The sequence below is a fragment of the Trichomycterus rosablanca genome, chromosome 22, assembly GCF_030014385.1.
Source record: "Trichomycterus rosablanca isolate fTriRos1 chromosome 22, fTriRos1.hap1, whole genome shotgun sequence".
In the NCBI taxonomy this organism is placed as follows: Eukaryota; Metazoa; Chordata; class Actinopteri; order Siluriformes; family Trichomycteridae; genus Trichomycterus; species Trichomycterus rosablanca.
Window position 1 is genome coordinate 6,588,780 of NC_086009.1, and position 21,566 is coordinate 6,610,345.

The 21,566-nt window shown below is 40.9% G+C and overlaps 2 protein-coding genes across 2 annotated transcripts in view; one reads left to right on the forward strand and one right to left on the reverse strand.

Annotated features, from left to right (window-relative positions):
* coro7 (coronin 7) overlaps positions 1-21,566 on the reverse strand; it is a 126,816-nt gene that overhangs the window by 35,044 nt on the left and 70,206 nt on the right. The gene's annotated exons all lie outside the window — the stretch shown is intronic.
* On the forward strand, positions 850-18,424 carry vasnb (vasorin b). The gene is made up of 2 exons (XM_063018440.1): positions 850-908; positions 15,000-18,424. Exon 2 carries the CDS (start codon positions 15,020-15,022, stop codon positions 17,024-17,026), a length of 2,007 nt encoding a protein of 668 aa, XP_062874510.1. The 5' UTR covers positions 850-908; positions 15,000-15,019; the 3' UTR covers positions 17,027-18,424.

Sequence of the window (21,566 nt, forward strand, 5' to 3'; positions counted from 1 at the left end):
TGGTCATGGACATGCTAGGTCCTGCACCGATCATAAACAATAGGTGCGATGCAGAAATGCAGCCTAGACAGGATGACTTACTACAAAAACAACCATCAATGTTTACTGACATTGACCACCAAAATGTGACACTGATATTGTAATTTGACTAACTCATTAATACAAACTAACCGTTTTATTCTGGTTAGTGCCTCAGTGGGTTCATTGCCACCCTTAAAACACTGGCTAAAAGAATACACCCTGGGCAGGATGCCAATTCCTCTCAGGGCATCACACGTACGAGCATTTACTCATTCATTCACACCTGGGAACACTTTAAAGTGCCACTCAGCCTTTCCCATGTTGTGGGAAGCAGGAGAGCAATACAGCACCCTGAGGAAACCGACGTGATCATGGAGAACTGTAGAGCACAGTGGCAAGGATCGAACCCAGGTCCTGAAATTCCATGTTGCTGTGTGGCGTCCGTTTTACCAGCTGTGCCATCACGCTTCGTCATTGAATTTTAAATGAATTAAAATAATAATAATTATAATAATGTCTTTTGATTATTGTTGTGTAAGGTTTTCATATCACTTGTGTCAATGTTAAGGAAAAGCAAAAATGGGACCAGGTACCCACACCGGCTGTAACACCTGCATGGATCTTGAGTCTTAAACCTCAAGGTCTTGTGCTGTTTAGAAAGTTTTTCTTTAAAAGTCATTCTTTAATTAAATCATTGCTATAATTATAAATGCAGTAAGGTCACTTAAAGGTGAACTGGTTTATTTAAAAAAAGCTGCTCCATAATTAACCTTCACTGTCCTAATTCTCTTATAGAAACAGCAGAGGACCTACAGAAAGGCATCTGGAAGAACGAAAAACAAGACAGAATAAGGGAAAGAAGAAAAGACCCGGTCTCATACATCCTGGTGAGTGTTTTCATCAGCCTGTCCTTTAGTTGAACAGTAACCCAAGCAATGCAGGAAGCATCTGGAGAGCAAAAACCCTTTCATTTGTCAATCATTGCTACTGTGGATGTCAGGAATGGATGGAGGAAAAATCTGCAAAGAATTCCACAGAACAAAATATTTGTGTACCTAGCCACAACCACAGGCTCAGCTTACAGTCGCCTGTGTGAAAATCATAAAAATCCTGCTTCAATAATTTTCATTCGTGCATCATTTACTCCAGGACCCTTGCTGAGAATCCTTTTTGAGAACAGTTTGACTTACACAAAGCAGCATTCTTCACATACATGACTATAAATGAGAACTGTGAGCAGCGTTTGCTTTATTGATGTAAAATATTTGGTCTGTGATTGTCCCCACTTTATGATAGTGATGGAGTTCCGAGCTCAAGCTGTGAATTCTCCAGGCATATGAGCTGGCCCTGATCTTACAAACATAATCACATGTTCCAGATGTTCATAATGTGGTGTCTAATCGATTGTCGGTTCCGTGGCTCATTGTCTTGTGTTTTCTTGGGCCTCTAGGTGGTTTTTACATAGTCACATGGAACCAAACCTGTGGGTCTGACAAATTTTGATGTCTGCTCATTTAATAATGGAACTTAATAATCATTGATAGAAACTGTCTGGACTGAGGTAAGGACAGAAAGGCAGCATTTGAATAGCTGGCTTTATCTAGCTAGCCCAAGCAGCCAAACATACTTAGCTTTTTACTCATCATAGACTGATTATAAAAACTAGGAGTGGTCTTTTGATACTGTGGTTGTGAGGGAATAAATGTGATCTCCAAAACGTCACCCTGTGCACCTTTTAGAGAGCCATTAGGGTCTGGAGACTGAATCCACAGGGTTGGTTTTGAATCAAGGATGCTTTTGTGCCATATTACCCCTAAAGGGAGGTAGTATTAAAAAACTACATGTGAACCTGTGTTATGGTGGAATCAAGTGATCAAGCAGGCAGAGGGTCAGAGTTGGATTATTGGCCAACCGGTCAGAACTGTCCATCTCTAAACCTTGCAGATTTTTGTCCTGGTAAGATACATCCCCACAATCAGGTCCTTGATGAATTTTGCTGTGGTAGAGCAAAATGTTTGCTTTTAATGCTCAGCCAGGAGGCAGCAGACCGCAGCCTGAGGTCAGACTGTGCGACACTAAACTTACTAATTGCCCCATGACCATTCCAAGCTTTTAAACCAGAACAACAGAGCAGCAGCTGAAAAAGAAAGTGTGGACCGTACACCGTACCCATAGAGACAAACACTCACCCACTGGCCTGCACTGTATGACAAAAACACACATTTTAAGAAATGTAGCTCCTCTTGACACGTCTGGGTAACCATAAGCAAAGCATAAGTCTAAGCTTTTAACATCAAAGCAAGAGCAGCCCTACCTAACAATACACCACATGGTGACATCCTGCTCATGTTTGTTTTAAGCTTGGCTTTAGTGTGTGTGCTTGTATATAATTATATATTCTTAAGCACACATGCGTCTTATGTGTTAGCATTTGGCTGTTGGCTTACAGGGGACCTAGAAATAGGGTGTGTATTCAGTAGTAATATATTAAAGGCTGAGGGATTAACAATGACACTTTAGTAATACAAACACAGCAAAAATGCAGGGATTTTTCTGCACACGAATAACCAGCCGCACAGACGGGCAACTATCCTTGAGCACGCTGCTCAAAAAAGTCAGTGTTTGTTTTTGCTTTGTAAAGTTAACATTGGACAATATCATTAAGCTGCTTTGGTTGGTGATTGTGCCATAACGTGACCATCAAGTTCCAAGCTCAAGCTGCACATTATTCGTCTCTACACTATAATTTGGCTGATCGCTCTGGCATGTGTGCTTTCTTCTCATGGACTTTCCATTCAATGGCTCCTTTTCCGGAGCTGATGGCTAGAAGCTTTAGATATGTTCTGGTGTTTTGCTCTCATTTCACGCTGGTTGGATGCCAAAGGTCTGAGCAGCTCAGTGGAGTAAATTGGCCTTGTCCGTCTCCATGGTTGAGGTGCTTAAAGTATAAAATATCTGTGAGCTTGATGGATCGGTGCACTGATGAAGTGACAGTAAGACTGACTGATACAGCAGACAGAATACAGAGGATGCTAAGTATCTTCCCAAACCACAGCAAGGAACCATCTTTGCGTGTTGACTGATTGATAAACCATGGATGCTTGAAGGACCGGCTCAAACTGCCATGCTGTTAGAAGTAGTGGGCGTGATGAGCACATGGTCAAAGACAAACTATACACAATATATCAGAATTTACTGCCTGAACTGTAAGTCAGTGCTGGAAATGGACAGATATTGAGGCTGTGGATGCCCTTCATGATCCTTTTTAGATCTAGATCTAAGACTCTGTCGTATGCAAACAAAACATTCGATCAGTGACTGTTTTGGATCTTGCCTTTAGTCCCTTGCAATTTTGTGTGGTGTGTTGATTTACAACTGCTACATTCATACTCTACATAATGTTCCATTCATGGATGGACCTTACATTGGTCATCACATGCATATTGGAATGATACATTTACATCTGACTGCTGAATAAAGCATTTGGAGAACTTCAACATGCATTTTTATGCTTAACTGCCAGGTGTCCATGCCTTGTGAATCCTTTGGTTCTATAATGACATTGGAGATTTATCTTATTGGTAAAATAAAACTAGCTCTACAGCTAGAGGAACGTTAATATGCCTACTAGCAGACTTGAATGACTTTGGCTCTTCCACCAAGTGTTCACCAAGCACACAAAACCAAATGAACGATCATGTGTGGCTGATTATCTTTTATTTGCTTCCATGACGGTGGTTGTTTAATAAAAATGCCTTCAGAAATGTTTGATTGGAAAATTTACAAATGGCAAGACATAGGAAGCCAGTAAAACAGGAATGCAGCAAAATGGTCTGACACCATGTGTAATAATCAACAAACACGGAAATGTTTAGCCTTGCAAAACTGTCAGCAACTTGCAGCAAGTCTCTATATGCAAAATATCAGCTTCAAACTCAAGCCACCTTAAGCAATCTTTCACTAATTATGGAATTAATCAGGCTCTTGACACTGAGAAAGCTTGTGTTGTAGAATTTGAGAGAGATTGGGAGTCAATGGGGGTCAGTAAGGAGAAACCAACATACTTGATAGGAGCCAGCGCCATAGCTAGGCTAGGAACAATGGTTTATTTCCTCAACCTTCTCCTGTCCTCACACATCCTTACTATCACATAGCTAGCAAAAAAAAAGAGGAATCTTATTGAAATATCTACAGTATATTTTAACTCTGAGGAGAGACACATTCTCTTTTTTGTCTCATAAATAAAGGATTTTTCACCCTTTATTTCCCATTCTAGTCATGGCTGCCTCTTGCACAACCCCTGATCTAATCAAGGCAAGCCGGTTAACCACACGCCTCCTCTGACACGTGTCCAATCTGTGTTCCCACACAAAGCTGCATTGTGTTAAGAAGTTCTAAATTCTTAAATCATTCAAACTTTTATGCTAAATAAGATTTAAAAAAGGGAATTCAACACATTTTCAGTAGTGATTGCAGACTTTTTACCACCACTGTAGATTTAAAATCTTTCCTTTTTATTTCAGCAGCACATTTTTTAGTTAAACAAACAAAAACAAGAAGAACAGGTCTGTACTTTTCATACATCTAGGAAATGTGTGATGAAGTACCATGTTTAAATTATGCCACGCATCAAAAGCAAGAACTGTGAGTATACAATTCTCCAGGGTTTGTTTTATTGACGGGCTATTTTATCAGATCTTTACTCCATCCAGTGATCATGCTCAATCTGCTGGGTTGGTGTGACACATCAGGCTCGGTATGCCTGTGGGTAAGAACCACAGACACACAGAGCTGCTTACTAGTAAATGTAGACTTAAACAGCAAGCCAGCTGTTCCTATTTTTGCCTTTTAGCATAAAGACTGGGGTAAGAATGTGACATGTTTAGCTGACTTATAAAACTGATAAAGCGAGACAGAAAGAGGAAACAATAACGATGCTCATGCTATGATCTATCTAGACCATAAATGAAATGCGCTGGCAAGCGTCCACAACAGACTAGCGATTGTGATCTTTCCAAAAAACAAAGGTGGCCTCCCCACACGTCTGAAAGCCAAAACAGGTAGAGCCAGTCGCCACACGTGTGTACTGATACTATCGGATGAATCTCATGTGGGTGGAATGATGCTTAAAGAAAACAAGCTTAGATTGTTATCTTATAACAAAAATGAGCACACTTGTGATCCCCAGCAAAAATGTTTTGCTTGTTCGTTTTCATGCCGTCGTGTAAACCTCTTCTCAATTGACCGCTGGCTGCTCTCTCCAATTTCTTATCTTTAGACTGTAAACACGTTGTGAAATCTTGTTTAGCGCACCTGTCGGGGACAGCTCATTTTGGTTAGACTAACTTGTTTAAGCCTGTTTGAAATGGTTTGATTTAGCTCTGGTGCTTTTCCCTATTTAAGCGCTGAATGATAATTTTGTCCCTGAGAAACGTACCTTCGGTTGAGAAGGAATCTTGAGAAGGAATGTTCTCAACCAATGGCAACATCGGTTCTTATGAAACTGAGAGCCATTTGCACAAACATATTTGACATTGTTTTGTATGCAGCATTAAGATCTATGGTTGACGTATGGTTTAAGTTAGTTTGCATATACACTGATTAGCCATAACATTAAAACCACCTCCTTGTTTTTACACTCACTGTTCATTTTATCAGCTCCACTTACCATATAGAAGCACTTTGTAGTTCTACAATTACTGACTGTAGTTCATCTGTTTCTCTGCATGCTTTGTTATCCCCCTTTCATGCTGTTCTTCAATGGACCACCACAGAGCAGGTATTATTTGGGTGGTGGGTCACTCTCAGCACTGCAGTGACACTGACATGGTGGTGGTGTGTTAGTGTTAGTGTGTGTTGTGCTGGTATGAGTGGATAAGACTCCAATGCTGATGGAGCTGATGAAGAACAGCATAAAAGGGGGCGAACCAAGCATGCAGAGAAACAGATGGACTACAGTCAGTAATTGTAGAACTACAAAGTGCTTCTATATGGTAAGTGGGGCTGATAAAATGGACAGTGAGTGTAAAAACAAGGAGGTGGTTTTAATGTTATGGCTGATCAGTGTATATTTTAATATATGTCCAAATATTTTTCCACTATATATTTTGTTTCACCTCCAAAATGTGGGGAAAAAAACCTTCACCGTCACCTTATGCTGAGAGAAAATTTGTATGTCGGTCATATGTAATCCAACAGCCTGACATAGCCAATCATGTCTGTGTAGACACCTGACTGGCCGATAGTAGCAGTGGTGAGCATAATACACCTCCCAAACATAATGACCTATTCTACCAAACCTGTCCTATTCATAACCCCAACATTGTCTGACCCATGGATGAACACAAAAAGGAGTTTTGCATCAGATAACAGAAGTTGCTTGTGTCTCTTTTAATTTGAAGTCCTGTATGTGTATATTTTATGCCCAGCTCTACTCTTGGCTGTCTTTAGCCCTCAGAACTAAAGTGTCTGTAAATCCCATGCTACACTGCACCTCTGCTCTTCTCTAACACTTCACTGTGGTAGGTTTTTAAGGAAAAAGAGCCAGCCAGATCTGAATAAAGAGACGACAGATCTGAGGAAGAAAAAGCAGACATGCCTTTATACACATCCTGTTGGTAGTTAGCTGCTGAGGGATGTCAGACAGGTCTAACACGGCTAATTGGTGTTCTTCAGTCAGCGGTAATCTAAAGAGACCTTTAAGGGCACGTCTGCCTCAGGCCACTGAATGACCCACAGTCTTACTGATCACTGATCCGACGCGAGCAGAAGCTGACTTACTCGGGCATGGGGTACAACTAATAATAGCAAACTGTTAAAGCCTAGAAATAGCCCGGAGGAACCGTGATGAACAATAATGACATTCTGCTTGTGGTTTTTTAATGGTATCGTATAAAGAGGTAATCTAAATGAAGCATCTTTCAGTGTTGACTGATTGGAAGGACAGAGAGAGCTAACAGCAGAGCTTTTTGTTTGAGAAGGTTTCTTGCAGCCTTGCTGTCTGAGCTCTGTTCATTATGAAAGATTAGAGATATGTCCCACCGATGGAGTACACAAAACCACAAACAAGTGCATCAGTTCAGAAACTATCCACACTTGTCAAGTCTGAGCTTTTCTAATTCCCCTGACAAAAAAACAGGTCCCCACGGGTCCAATCACAGTAGCCTTGGCGGGCGAGCACACGTCTTGAGGAGTCCGGGTTACAGCGTGCGCTCACATAAAAGAGGTCAGGTTGCAGCTTAGCCTGGGGGAACTGATGCTCAAAGCCTCCGAAACACGACCTGTTTGCCAAACATGATGCTCCTATCTCGCCCGGTCAACTTTTACACACAGGCTTCAGTTCCCAAAAATACACAAACAACCATCGTGCCCCCTGACCCGAAACAGGTACTCGGTCAACTGAGTGCAATGTTGCTTTGGTCTGAGGTTCTTTGACAAGGCTGCTGATTGAACTGGCACCCCACCCCATTCCAGTCTTTCTTCCTATGTAGTTATTTCCAATTCCCTGTTGCATCTCCACCCTCGTTGTGAACAAAGGGAGCTAGCACGTGGGTTAGCACGAGCTTTCTCCACACATATGCAGCCCCCACACTCCATTTCTTTATTACTCCGAACTTTCTGTATAGCCCAGCACTGGTGAATGATGATAGCCAAGTTGTTGGGTCGGGGTGAACTGTGAAGGCGTTCAGATTTAGGTGTCAGCAGAGAGACTGCTAGTTCATCTCACAGGGACAGCACACCAATAAATCTCAGCTTGTTTTTCCACGCATGAACTGTCTCTCTTGGACCACTCGAGGTGATGTGTAGCCTGTCAGTAGGTGTGGGAAGATTTCTAAGACACGAGTTTTTAACTGCTACATACATTCAGGCATGCATCTCATGGGAGCCTAGGAAGCTGTTGACACGGCCCTCATAGTTTGAAGTGCGCTCGCTCTTAACCTCGCCAAAGAGGTTGCATAAAAATGCCTCCCACGATACACGATGCAAGCCCCCGACTGCCTCTACATCCTGCTCTCTGAGTCCTCTGGTGACGATAAGAGCGATAATGTGGGTACTGGGAAGCTTCAACCTCTGTCTACTGTTCACTCTTTTAACTCCTGGTCTTGGCTGTATCATCTGCAGCTGACGAAACTTTTTTTCTTATCCTTATTTGTTTATACTTTTTCAAATTAAAAGTTGACATGAACCAGGAGACAAGTGTGTTATGGCAATTTTTTCTCATAACACAGCTCAACAATCTACAAGTCAAACAATCTACATGGGTTTGGTGGGTCCAAATTTACCCAGAAGCACTGGGCACAACGCAGTAACACATCCAACGCTGATTGATCACTGTGCCTCGGCAACACCCTTTACATTAGACAAAGCCAATCATGTCTGTGTGTAGACACTTTACCGGCTGATAGCACCGCTGAGGATCTGAACCCCAAATTTACTGCTGCGCCACTTAAGCGCCTGCAGATTATCATTTGGTGTAGAAAGTTCTAAATCAGAAACTTTACTGCGTGGCTTTTATTTTCCTTCTTGGTGAATATGTCTGTCTATAAAATGCACGGAAAAGTGGTTGCTTACCAAGATATGGAAGAATACCAAATTATTACCTGATGCTGAATGGAAAAATTGGGCTGGATGGACAGTTGTAATAAATGAATAATAAATAAAAACTTCACAGGTATGACAAATTTGAAGCCACTGAAACATGGGTGATGATGTTCACAGTTAAGCAAGCTTTATATCACCTTGGGTTGCTTTGGCAAAGTCCATGTGATCACAAATAATCTTTAAACAAGCTTTAATACACCGATTCTAGAGCGGGGCTATCCTTCTTGTGCAGTAGCCTCTGAGCCTATGGCAAAGTAATGCTTGCTTGACCGTGGACAGTTTCAGCCATGTTCCATTATTTGGATAATCCTTCAAATCTATCATCGCCATTCAAGTGTAGGTAAACCTTTTTAGATATAAATATGAAGGTCATTTTCTAATGTTTCTGATTCATTTCAACCAGAGCTGTGCAGAAGCCCAGATGTTTTATCAACATCTGGTTGATGAAAAGGGAGTAAATTAAGGCATACTCGCTACGTGCTAGTCATTAGTCTGCTGAAAACCTGTAGTTGTAGTAAAAAGGGTCATTTTGCTTTTATAATAAGCTATTTTAAAAAAGTAAGCAGTTGCACAGTTTAGAAAAATTCTAACAAATATGGTAGAAAGAGGAACTATGAAAAGAGAAAAGTCAAGGCAGGTCTTGAGCACTTAAGTTAAAACCTTCAGGCTGAAATCACTCAGCACAACTTGTAATGAAAGCTTTAGGTAATCCACAAGAGGAGGTTCACATTTACTGGATGAGAAACATTAAGTGCCAGAAATGAGACTCTGGGAAGACAGGGGGGTTATCTAGAATTAGCCTGGCTGTTTGAGAACTTTTCTTCTGGTACTTGAACACAATAAGACAAACAAAGAAATCAAACAAGTATAAGTTAGTTTTTTGACAAATAAGAATCTGTTATTTAATGTTTTTTCTTTATATTTTACCACATACGGTACATAGCCCTTGGTACTATATTTATATGGACAACTGATCAAAACATTGGCGGACATTTCATTCCAAAGTCATGGGTATTGAGATAAAGTTGCAAGTGTAATGATGCCTGATTTAATATGATAAGTAAATCCTAAATGTGTTTTCCTAAGATTTTGGAAACCCTCTGCTAGAGGAAGAACATGAAAGCCAAACTAGGTGATATTAAACAGAATAGCTTTTCATCCTTCAAGCCCCGGCCACAATCAGGGAGCTAGGAGCTTATTGGTCTGCATTCAGGGTGGAACAAATGGCTTTTTTGTGACCCCTTTAATTATGAATTGCTTGCTTTTTTTGCATTTGTATAAAATGTCTTTTTTCATTTGAGCCTCTTCTATGGTACCTCAAAAACGTTTCTGAAATGAATTGAACATTGCTTTTCAAATTAGCGCTAATTAACGACATTCTTCTTTTTTCTCTTTCTTTGAGTTTTCCTTCCCATCCGAGTTAGCTTTTTCAGATCTTAAACCTTTTAACTTTGCTTCATTCAGTGCCTGTAGCCAATTTCCAACCTATTATCCATTTGATAAAAGTTCAAACTCTAATCCTTGACTTTGTGCTCGAGGACAAACTCAACGGTTCCTAAAAGTTACATTCTGAGGTGCTTAATCACAGAAGCTGTGCTGTGAAGAGGGTCTGCTTCTGGTTGGCTGGACAAAGAAACTCGTTAATTAATTCTGTTAAGTGCATTCCCACAGTACTCAGAAAGCCGAACACAACGGAACAACACTGACCCATGACCTTACGAGTTAACTGACCGAGACTCTTTTACATGTTGTGTAATCTACAAGGTCTACGTGTTTTTTTCCGGCAATGCCTGCAATAAACGGACTAATTAGACCCCCTGGGTTTCATACACCACTGCCCAGAGACGAACAGAGATTTTTCTTTTAAACGTTACCGAAGTTGAGTCAAAATTGTGTCATTCAAGGAAGGATGGAAATTTTTCCAGTACATCACATGATCCAGTCATACCGCTTTGAAACTTGTCCTCCTATGACCATTTCATTTCAGACATTTTTTTTAATTATAGGATGCAACATGAATGCATAACACACAGAGTCATAAAACCTGTGTATATGTGCAGCCACTATTGTCAGTAAACAACCTGGCAGTGAGCCAAGCTCTTCAGTAAATTGCAGCCAAACTTGATTTTAGCGGATGCCGCCAATTTGCACAAACCTGCTGTTTCTGTTTAGTTTCCTTTCAGACGGTTGAGGCATGATTAATAAGTGCACTGAAACTCGTCTTTCAGAATGTGACTCATGAGCCTCGGTGTACTTAAATAACCTGCAGTATTAGTGTGGATGATTAGCAGTTGAGACATGAATTGCATGTCATGTCTTCTGAACAAACAAGTAGTTTATGCAATGAAGTATTGCATGTGTGCTCTAAGCTCTGGGGTCTAAATAAAGCTGAGGTTGATGGGTACACCGACACATTTTGAAACCTAGATTTGCAACTGGATATGCATATGAATCAATGGTTCCTTTCGGCTCATATTTAATTTGGCAGTTTTGACGCAACCTTCTATTTATCCGTGTTTGGGATCTGCGCTTAGTGTGCACTGATATATGCCCCGCTAATGGCTAGGTTCGCTTACCGACATGCACCTTCTGCATTTTTGAGCCCAGTCGGGATTGGAACCCCTGGAACACAAGCACTGCTGGCTTTTACTGCTGGCTTTTACTATTGCGCCACACAAGATTACACAGGTGTATAGTAAATCTAGCCAAATATAAAGAAGAAGAAGAGGTTCTTAAACTGTTGGATCTAGAGGTGTTTATTCAGAAAATATTATCATTTCTAATCTGTGTATATATTTACAAGCACAAGTACAATTGAAATTAATCTATTTTATTTAAAAACTGCTACTTTTGCTAAAAAAAAAAAGATCTAAAATTTATTTCAGTCCTGATTTATCACACACACCTGTTGAAAATGAGAGGCTGGCTTGGTCATGTGATTTCTGACGTTTATTCCGACAGCCCTGCTTCATACACAAGCTTACTGGGTATAAGTGATCCAGTAATAAGTCATTCAGTAAGATTTATTTATTTTATCATTTTATTAGGATTTTAACGTCATGTTTTACACTTTGGTTACATTCAGGCCAGAAACGGTAGTTACTTGTTACACAAGATTCGCAACTTTACAAGTTTAATGTCAAACACACTCATGGAGTGATTTTAGTATCTCCAATTCACCTCACTTGCACATCTTTGGACTGTGGGAGGAGAACCCAGGACCTTCTTGCTGTGAGGCCACAGTGCTACCCACTGAGCCACCGTGACTAATTAGTGGTACTTGGTTTCGTTTTGATCAGTGGTGGTGCTTGGACTAAAAAGTGTTAATGACTTCTGACCAATACTGTTTTGGCTGTTGTGTTATCAGCGATCCCATCAGCTTTAAATAAAATCACTAATTAAAACTTCACACACCACCTTAAAACACTGGACAGTTTCTTTCTCTGAAGGAACTGAAGGTGGGAGTCTAAATCACGTAATGCAAAGAGAGAGGAAAATCTTACGAGAGTATATGACGTGAAACGTTAACTCTCCTTGAACCTGTCTCCCTCTGACCATTTAATCTCCTTTCGGAATCCTGACAGTTCTTCTAATCTTAGAAAGAAGCAACAATTAATCAACAGCAACAGAATCATGAAAAATCTGTCTGAGTCGCCACTAAAATGAGCTGAATGATGTGAATAGGTACGTATACTGGCAAATATTAATTTCATGAAAAAGAAGAAAGCCTTAATTTGTCATATATACATATACTGGTGTACAGTACAATGAAATTCATTTTTTTTTTTTGCATATCCCATCTTATTTGGAAGCGCAGGGTCAGCCATTGTACAGCGCCCCTGGAGCAGACAGGATTAAGAGCCATGCTCAAAGGTCCAACAGGGGCTGCAGAGGCTGGATTTAAAAGCTCTAAAAACTCTACCCACTTGGCTACCACTAGCTAGAGCAAGACATGTCTAGAGCAAGTTTCACCCTGGACAATTTGGAGTTGACTCTGTATTTTTATATATTTTATTTGAAATGCAAATAAGATTCCAAGACACCTAAATTACCACTCAACTGTTCTAGCAAACCATTTTCGACTAAAATCCTCTAGTCTCAGCCTGACCACGATCACTCTACAAAACACCCCAAACTTTTACCAAGTAATTTCCTAGTAGAGTATCCTTACTTCTACTCCAGTAGAGTACTGGGACATTTATAAAACTCTGGCCAATGGATACTTTTTAGTTCTTCCTTCATTTGTTAAGTAAATACCGTGATGTGAAAAGCCAGCCAAACCACAACTATACGAATGTGAATAGTGCACAGTCTGCTGAGTTACAGTCATGTTTGGAACGACTGAAGAACATCCTGACTGACATGTGAACGTAGAATATAATTGGAAAGCTAGAAGAGGAAAAAAGCCACAAGGTAGAGCTGGAAGCAGTTGTTCTGTGTTGCACAGATTTTAATAACCATGTGCTTATTTACTACTGTTTGCTCTTCATCAGCCTGCCAACGTACTGTACTCTAGAACTGAATGTACTCTAAACACACAAACACATGCAGTTTACTCAACAAGTAAAAATTTGGATTTTTTCCTCTATGGCTGTGGTTCAAAAGGAGAAAAATGAAGTCTGTCTCTCTCAATACAGTGTAATAAAACTAAGAATTTCACCTCAACGTGAACCTGAAATATGCCCCCCCCCCCCCCCGCCCCCCCCCCCCCCCCCATACACACAATCACATCATCCTTATCAACCCTGTAAGAAAAACGAAAGAAAAATCTCCTCCTCTCCTGTCAAGGCCACAGACTTTCATGACTTATCTTGTACTAAAGGATAATAAACTGCTTCCTCAATATAGTTCCACGTAACGTTCATATCCTGCACTAGACACATTTTTAAAATTCACTAACCCCATCAACTACATGCCAATAGCGTGCAATCAGCCTTCATAGAGCAGTTGTAGCCTAGAGGTTAAGGTACTGGACTAGTAATGAAAAGGTTGCTGGTTCCAGGTTGCCACTGTTGGGCCCTTAACCCTCAATTGCTTGGACAATATACTGACATAGTACTGTAAGTCGCTTTGGATACAAGCGTCTCCTTAGTGCTGAAAATGTAAATGATCACAGGGCAGTAAATTCCACATGGTCGATGATTAATTGTTGTTAATGAATAGTCCCTACAAAAAGTATGATTCGTTCTAATCAAATCAAATCAGACTTTCTAAAACCCGTCTATATTTTACTGCATGATGAGCTCAATCGATAACATGATCAAAATAATGTAGAAGCCAGTCCATCAAATAAATGTTTCAGGAACATACCGTTAACATTTGTTTTATTTTCTAATGCACTGGTGTTCTTTTCACATCCTAATTCATAGCTGACAGCATACCTTTTAGTTCCAATACAAATTCTGTACATATTTCTGTGACCAAAGCTGGCGGGTGGAGATGCAGATTGGCTCTTTGTTCGCTTTAAACGACACTTCAAAAGCATTCCCTGCGTCTAATCAAACAATACTTGCTAATCCTGGGTAGGGTCTTTGTACATGTGCTTTGGAGTCCTCGGACTTCTTGACTCCTTGTGTGTCTGTTTACCTGATATGTAAGGCTGAAGGTTGGAATTGATGACGTGCCTGATATCCTTCACTGGCCATTCTGCTTGCATTCTTTTATTCTGGTTTCTGGAGGTCCAGCTGGGAAGTAGTAGCATCTTTCATGTATTGTAGCTGTCACAAGAACACATCTTCTGAAAGAGACTTGAGTCTATTTCAGTGCAGTGGTGGTGACAATGTTCTTTTTTTGCCAGCATCCCTTTGTTGTAGCTGTCAAAGGAACCCACCCAGAACCAAAGCTTTGTCCAGTGGCATAGTTGCAGCATTCATGTGTTTTTGTTGCTGGAATTTCTGTGCATAGTGGTCAAAAGAACCAATCCTGGACTTTCCAGTGGTTGTTGCAAGTCCCTCACCACCCCAAGACACATTCAGCTTCTAGCATAAGGCCTCCTCCAGCACGTATGAAGCCACCTGCCACATCTTTACATCTTTCTTGACAGATTCAAACAAATAATCTTAACATATATCTAAATAGATACACTATTCAGAATAGTTTGGTGTGGTTTGGAACACATCGAGTTTCAAAATATGCTTTTAGAGGGAATAGATCAGTTTACAACATTGAAACCAAGTTTGGTTTCCCCCTAGTAAGACTTTGTTCCAACCACCAGAGTCAGAGTCCCTGAAACTTTTTATCAGACTTAAAATCTTGTTAGAGATGAAGTCTGGCCTTCTAAGACCATTTAAATAAATGTGTGATGTTCATAATTATTGTTGTATATGTATAAAATAGTTTCCCATTTATTAACTGATTATCTTCTTTTTTTATTTTAGGGGTGAGAATCAGGACCAACATGAAGCCCTTCCTCCCTCTGCTGCTCCTCCTGCTCCTCTACTCCCTTTTGACTTCCTGTGCACTGGCCAGTAAATGTCCAAAAGACTGTTCCTGTTCAAGTCCAGACAGCATCATCTGTTTTGCACGGCTGGGCAAGACCGTGCCTTCAAAAGTGCCCACGTCAACCAAAAATCTTTACGTCTTCCAGAATGGCATCGAAGCCCTAAAACAGGATGACTTTATTGGGCTGGAAAACTTAGAAATGCTTGATTTAAGTCAAAACAAGCTGACTGAGCTGCCGGATCGTGTGTTTGAGCCGCTTTCTTCCCTACGCAACCTAGACCTCTCAAACAACAGAATTACACATATATCTCAGGAGAGCTTTGCTGGATTGGAGTTGCTGGAAAGGCTGTATCTTCATAGCAACACCATAAAGAGCATACACCCTGCTGCCTTCGATGGTCTGGAGCAACTACTTGAGTTAAAGCTGCAAGGGAACGGGTTGACAACAATGCCTACTCTTAAAATGCCTCATCTTCTGCTGCTTGATCTGCGATTCAATAAAATCCCTTTACCAAGCCCAGATGGCCTACGGACACCAAAACTAGAGTCACTAAAACTGGGTGGACTAGGCTTGCGCACCCTGGATGATACACTCTTGAGTGGCTTCAAGAACCTTCATGAGTTGGATATATCTAACAACCAACTAAACGCTTTTCCTCCAGTGTTGCAAGAAGCAAGAGGCTTGGTCATTCTCAGCCTGGCTGGCAATCCAATGAGTCCACTTAACTGGAAAGATTTTGAGAACTTCAAAGAGCTTCAAGAATTGGACATTAGTAATCTGAGCCTTCAAAATTTGCCCGAGAACATGACCCAGCTTTTCCCGCACCTGAAAAAACTTACAGTTGCAGAGAATCCCTTTAACTGTCTCTGCTCTCTGGCCTGGTTTCCTGGCTGGCTGCGTAACCAGCAAATAGTGCTAGGAAGGAAAGAGGAGACCCGCTGTCATTTCCCACCCAGAAATGCAGGAAAGGTCTTAGAGAGGCTCGGACATCGTGATTTTGGATGCCCTACCAGGACAGTTATACCTGTCAGCACAGTTAAGACCACTACATTGGCGCCCTCGTTGATTACCACTTTGCATATTACGACACACGGCGTTCAGCCCGTCAAGCCTAGTGAAGCCTTTAATGCAGAGACTGATAGTTATGCTCAACCTCCAATCCCAGCCACCCCAAGCAGCAGTCCAGACTTAGATATGAGAAGGAATGGTTGTCCGTCTAATATCTGCCTTAACGGGGGCACGTGTCGGTTGAACTATCAGAATCATTTCGAGTGCACTTGTCCACAGTGGACATCGGGCAGATATTGTGAGAATGAAGAAGATTTGGCTCTGTTTGAAAATGTCTCCACACCAAAAATTCTATGGGTGGGTGAAATCAATGCCCAAATGGTAACAAGCTCATCTATACTGCTGGACCTTTATCGCTATATTGAGATGCGTCCGTATATCCGCGGAGTCAAGCTCACTTATAGCAACCTGTCAGGACTGGATAAACGTCCCAAGCAACTGAACATCCCAGCGTCTTACCCAGAATACACACTGCGCGGACTGCTCCCAAATTCCACATATTTCATCTGTGCCAGCCCACTCGGTGAGCCCAGCGATGTAGACAGCGTGTGCATCGAAGCCCAGACGTCCGACCAACAGGTCTTCAGCGGCCGCGTAGAGGAGCCACAGCTTACGACCATGCTGGTGCCAGCAGTCGCTATACTGCTCCTGCTGGTCTTAGTGGCTGTGGCTGTGGGTGTGGCTTGCTTCATGCGGAGGAAAAAAACACATCTAGAGCTATACTGTGATCCTTCGCAATTGGAACTAGATGGGGTTAAAGTAGGGTTGGACAATGGGGCCCTACCCACAAAGCAGCCAGAGGTTTCGTCCTCTACAGCTGCAATGCAGAACGGTTGCTTGGACTATGAAGCGCCACTCATTGCGAACAATATGAGCAGTTTAAAGCCTTCTTGAATTAAACATTAAGAGGATGGACTTTATGGACTTGGAGAGAACAAGCCTAAGACTTTTTAAAAAGGTCAGATATATCAAAATGATATTAAACCTTCAGTGCCTTTAAGTGTAACCAAGTGCTATTTTTTGCCCAGTATTGTAGCACAAAAACGTACGCAACATTCTGCTTTGTAGTCCATGTGGAGCTCAATAGCAGTTGCACTTGCTGTGAACAGAATCCAACATGATGTATGTTGGAATAGAGAAAAAAACCTTTTCTAGTCACCTAATGACTGATACTTGTGTTGCCTGATCGGTTGATGTATTGCTTGTGAGACATGAAGTCAACACTCATGTGCATTTGTATATTTCGTACCTGTTGCTTTTATATGTTTGTCTATGTACGTATTTTTGTACTGTATGTTTATACACATACACCATTTTTCCTTTACCTCTTGTGGAAGAAGCATGATTTTTTTTGTAATCAAAGGATTATTCAGGATTTGTCCCAAAACATGTGGACACCCGACTGTAAGCTTGTTGGACATCCAATTCCAAAACCTAGGGCATTAAATAAAATTTCCCTCCCTTCCAATTGAGCCTGTAGCAGCGTTTAATCATTTACATTTGTGGCATTTAGCAGACTTATCACTGAATACAATTCAAGCAATAAAAGGTTAAGGGCATTGCTCAGGTACCCAACTAGTCCAGTACCTTAACTGCTGAGCTACCACTGCCCAGTTGATGGAAGTCTAGGTCAGGGCTCTGTGCAGGCCACTGGAACTCCTACATACCCAACTCATCAAACCATCAAACCATGTCTTGACATGATGCTGGATCAGGAAAGGACCTTCCGCAAAGTGTTGCTACAAATTTGGAGGCATTTAATTTATAATCTGTGTGGCTGAAACACCAGAACTTATTAATTACTATGGGTGTCCACATACTTGTATTTATATGTCTGACTGACATCGTCCCTTATTTTAGACATCAAGTAATGAAGCCTAAAGCACCAATAACTTTGTGGTCACTGTGGACGTGGTGGAAGAGGGTAGAAACACGGATGATAAAACTCTTGTCTGGCAACCCATTAAGAAAGTGTAAAAAACGACAAGAGGACGAGGATAGATATGCGGACTGACCTCTGTGAGGAACTGTATTACTGTTTAAGCACTTGCTTTTGAGTTGGTCAGTTTAAATGTTAAACATTAAAAACAATCAATGTAAATGTGAATGTAGTTTCACTTAAACTAAGAAGGACACGCTTTGATCTAAAATTGTTTAATTGTTTCATTGCTCTTTATGCATTAGCATCCTAACTGGAAAACAAGTGTGAACAGTATAAAACATTGAAAATATTTCTGAATGTTTTCAATAAGCATAATTGTGTTTTTTCCCTATTTATTTTGGGAAGCTTTTATAACGTGTCCAATTTTAAATGTATATATTTGTACAACCCTATTGCTAAAAAAGTGCAAATAAATACCATAAAAATATTAAAATGCACTTCTTGTGTTTTTGATCTGGTTTGGAGTAAGTAGGTGTGTTGTGTGGTAAAGGTATAAAACTTCTGCAGCTGTTTTTCTGTGACTGAATAATTACAATCAACATGTTTGTCCGACACGTCCACAAGTTCTTATTTATTAATTTATTTATTAGGTCATGTTTTACACACTTTGGTTACATTCATGACAGGACAGGTAGTTACTGGTTACACAGGATTCATCAGTTCAAGTTTAATATTAAACACAGTCATGGACAATTTAGTGTCTCCAATTCACCTCACTTGCATGTTTTTGGACTGGGAGGAAACCGGAGCTCCCGGAGGAAACCCACACAGACACGGGGAGAACATGCAAACTCTAAACAGAAAAGACCCAGACCGTCCCACCTGGGGATGGAACCCAGGACCTTCTTGCTGTGAGGCGACAGGGCTACCCATCGAGCCACCGTGCCGCCCAGTTTGAGTTCTTAAATGCCTGGAAATGAGTTGTTGTTAAAATTGGTTTAACACAGGCTTGATGCGTCAGTGCGGCCCAAAAATTCTCAATATTCTCTCGTTAAGGTCTAATGTGATTATTTAAATCCAGCTTTGGCTTGCATTTTCGGTCACTCATGCTGGACAGCCAACTGCGTCCAAAATGTAGATTTTCAGATAATATTCTGTCTTCACTGTTCTGTCAGCTAACAGCCGTCCCCCCACCCTGGACCCCCGACAAACACACATGTACACAATGCACCTTTCTACTACCAGCAACACACCCATGCTTGATGGTGGGTTTGGGCTTGAATGTCTCAACTTTTCTCCTCCGAATGGCTTTGTGGCTGCTGGTCTTGTAGCCATGTAGCCAGATTTACACAGAAATGTATTTGTTTGAATCATTCAGTCACAGACAAAGTACCACTCTGTAATCTTAAGACTATCTTCCAGAACAATCATGTCCCCACAAGTGTATGAAAACCTTTGAAACCATTTTGATTGTGTAGTATTTATGTTTTTTTTCTAGCAGGATGCCAAACGTCCTTGTGAATACAGCCTTAAAACAACCAAGATTTACCTGATTCATCAAAAACGTCCAAGTTAAGGATGCACAAACCCAGTCAGTCACACAGTCAAGAGCAGAACATCTAGTAAAACTACTACCCCGAGGTACCAGAGAACATTACAATCCTGCACACCACTGCTAAAACAGCACCCACAGCAAGCTTTTACGAGGCTGTTTTAAAATTAAGAGCGGAGCAGGAAGGTATTATCTTGTTTCTTTATGGGAAAAGCTTAGGGCGAATGAGTGAAAGTGATTGAAAACACACTTTTCCTAAATCTAATAAGCAAATTTCATTACTATCGTCATCCCTCACCCAATATACATAACAAGCTAATATTGTTGTTAGTGTGTGCATCCTTATGACAGACCACCCACATATTTACAGGTAGGAATTTGGCAGGGGCTTTAGGGAATTTGGCACACATACACATTGGTGTGCTCCAAGCATTGGCATGAGTGCAACAATGCAGCTGCATGGTGGTGATTAACAACACAAACATATAAAACTGCTATTGTCCAACACACTATCATTCCCACTGCTTAACAAGTGGGTTTTACTGCCAAACAAAGAATAAACAAACACTAACATTCGACTAGGAAACTGTACAGATCTTAAAAAGTAAATAAGCAACTTTATATTTCAAGATCATCTGTACAAATTGAGGATCCTAAAGTAAACACTAAGGTCTTTGCCAGGCCAGAGAAGAGAACCCAACCTAGGGCAGGGCGGTATGACCAAAAATTTTTTGTATCACGGTAAAATTCCGATGGTGTTACGGTATATCATGGTATGTTTTATTTTTTGTATTTCTGTGGCTTATACTACTGTCATAAGTACAATTTCACCATGTATATAATTAATTATGTAATTTCTTGTAACAGCCATGGCTCGACAAGTCGTATAGTATGTTTTAGTCTGTGTCGGAAACCAAAAAAACTTCTAAACTGCAGACACATGCAGCTCACTTCTTTGGCAGGTTCTTCCGGTTCATCTTTGGTCTCCCTCTCTTCATACTCCATCTGTTTTCTGTTTTGAAACCTCTCCCTCCATATTTCTTTTAGTGGCAAATAATATTATATCATTTGCTGCCAATTGAAGCCTACAGCTGTTATATTAACAGTGCTACGGTATGCTGGTACATGAAAAATCCATACCATACGAGGAATCACAATGGGTATAACGAATTCATACTGCCCAGCACTAGCCCAACCCGCCATCTTTCACTGAGAAGAAATGAGTCCAGATGGTCAGATGTAATCCAACAACCAACAAAAACAGGTCTGCTTTTCTTCTGAACCAAAATTACCTCTCAGCAGTGGGGGCTAGTCATTTGGCTCCCAAACAAAATCACAACATTTAAAATTGCTGGTAATGTGTATGTGTAACTATTATAAAGTGCTTGAGAAAGGCACTATATAAACACTCATATTATTATTATTATGATTATCATTGTCTTGTGATACTTTGCTTGAATTTGCAGTACATTAATGGATGGAAAAAAAGCAGGAATATCATCCAGAAAACTGTGGACAATGGATCAATGCCCCCTTAAAGTCCTGACCTCAAGCCTTAAAATATATAGACTGTACTAAAAATACTGCTGGGACATATCATTCTCCAAAGGTTTAAGTAAAATTCTTACTTCAGCTAGACAGACGTGCCTCTTTCCATTCATTCCCTTATTAGATTTGCTTGCCCCAAGGTTTTCATCCCAACTCACCAGCAGAATGGAACAATAAAAGCCTCAGACACCTGGGAGCAGACACTGGAATGAAGCTGTGTAGGAAGTTCAACACGTGTTATATGAGCAAGTCAATCACGGCGGATTCTTCAGTAATGAAACACTGGCCGCTCTGTGCTGGACGACGACAGGTAGCCGAGAGTGTGCATGTAAGAAAGTGCATCTATTTTCTCTCAGCCTTGGATAAAAAGCCTCCTTTATTCGTGGAGTTTAAGAGTCCTGGCAGTTTGGCTAATTTCCAAAGTTAATGCTCAAGCTGAAGCCCTCAGAGAG

What these genes read in the sequence shown, in the direction of transcription:
- vasnb (XM_063018440.1), top strand. Translation starts at nt 15,020, where the DNA reads ATGAAGCCCTTCCTCCCTCTGCTGCTCCTCCTGCTCCTCTACTCCCTT.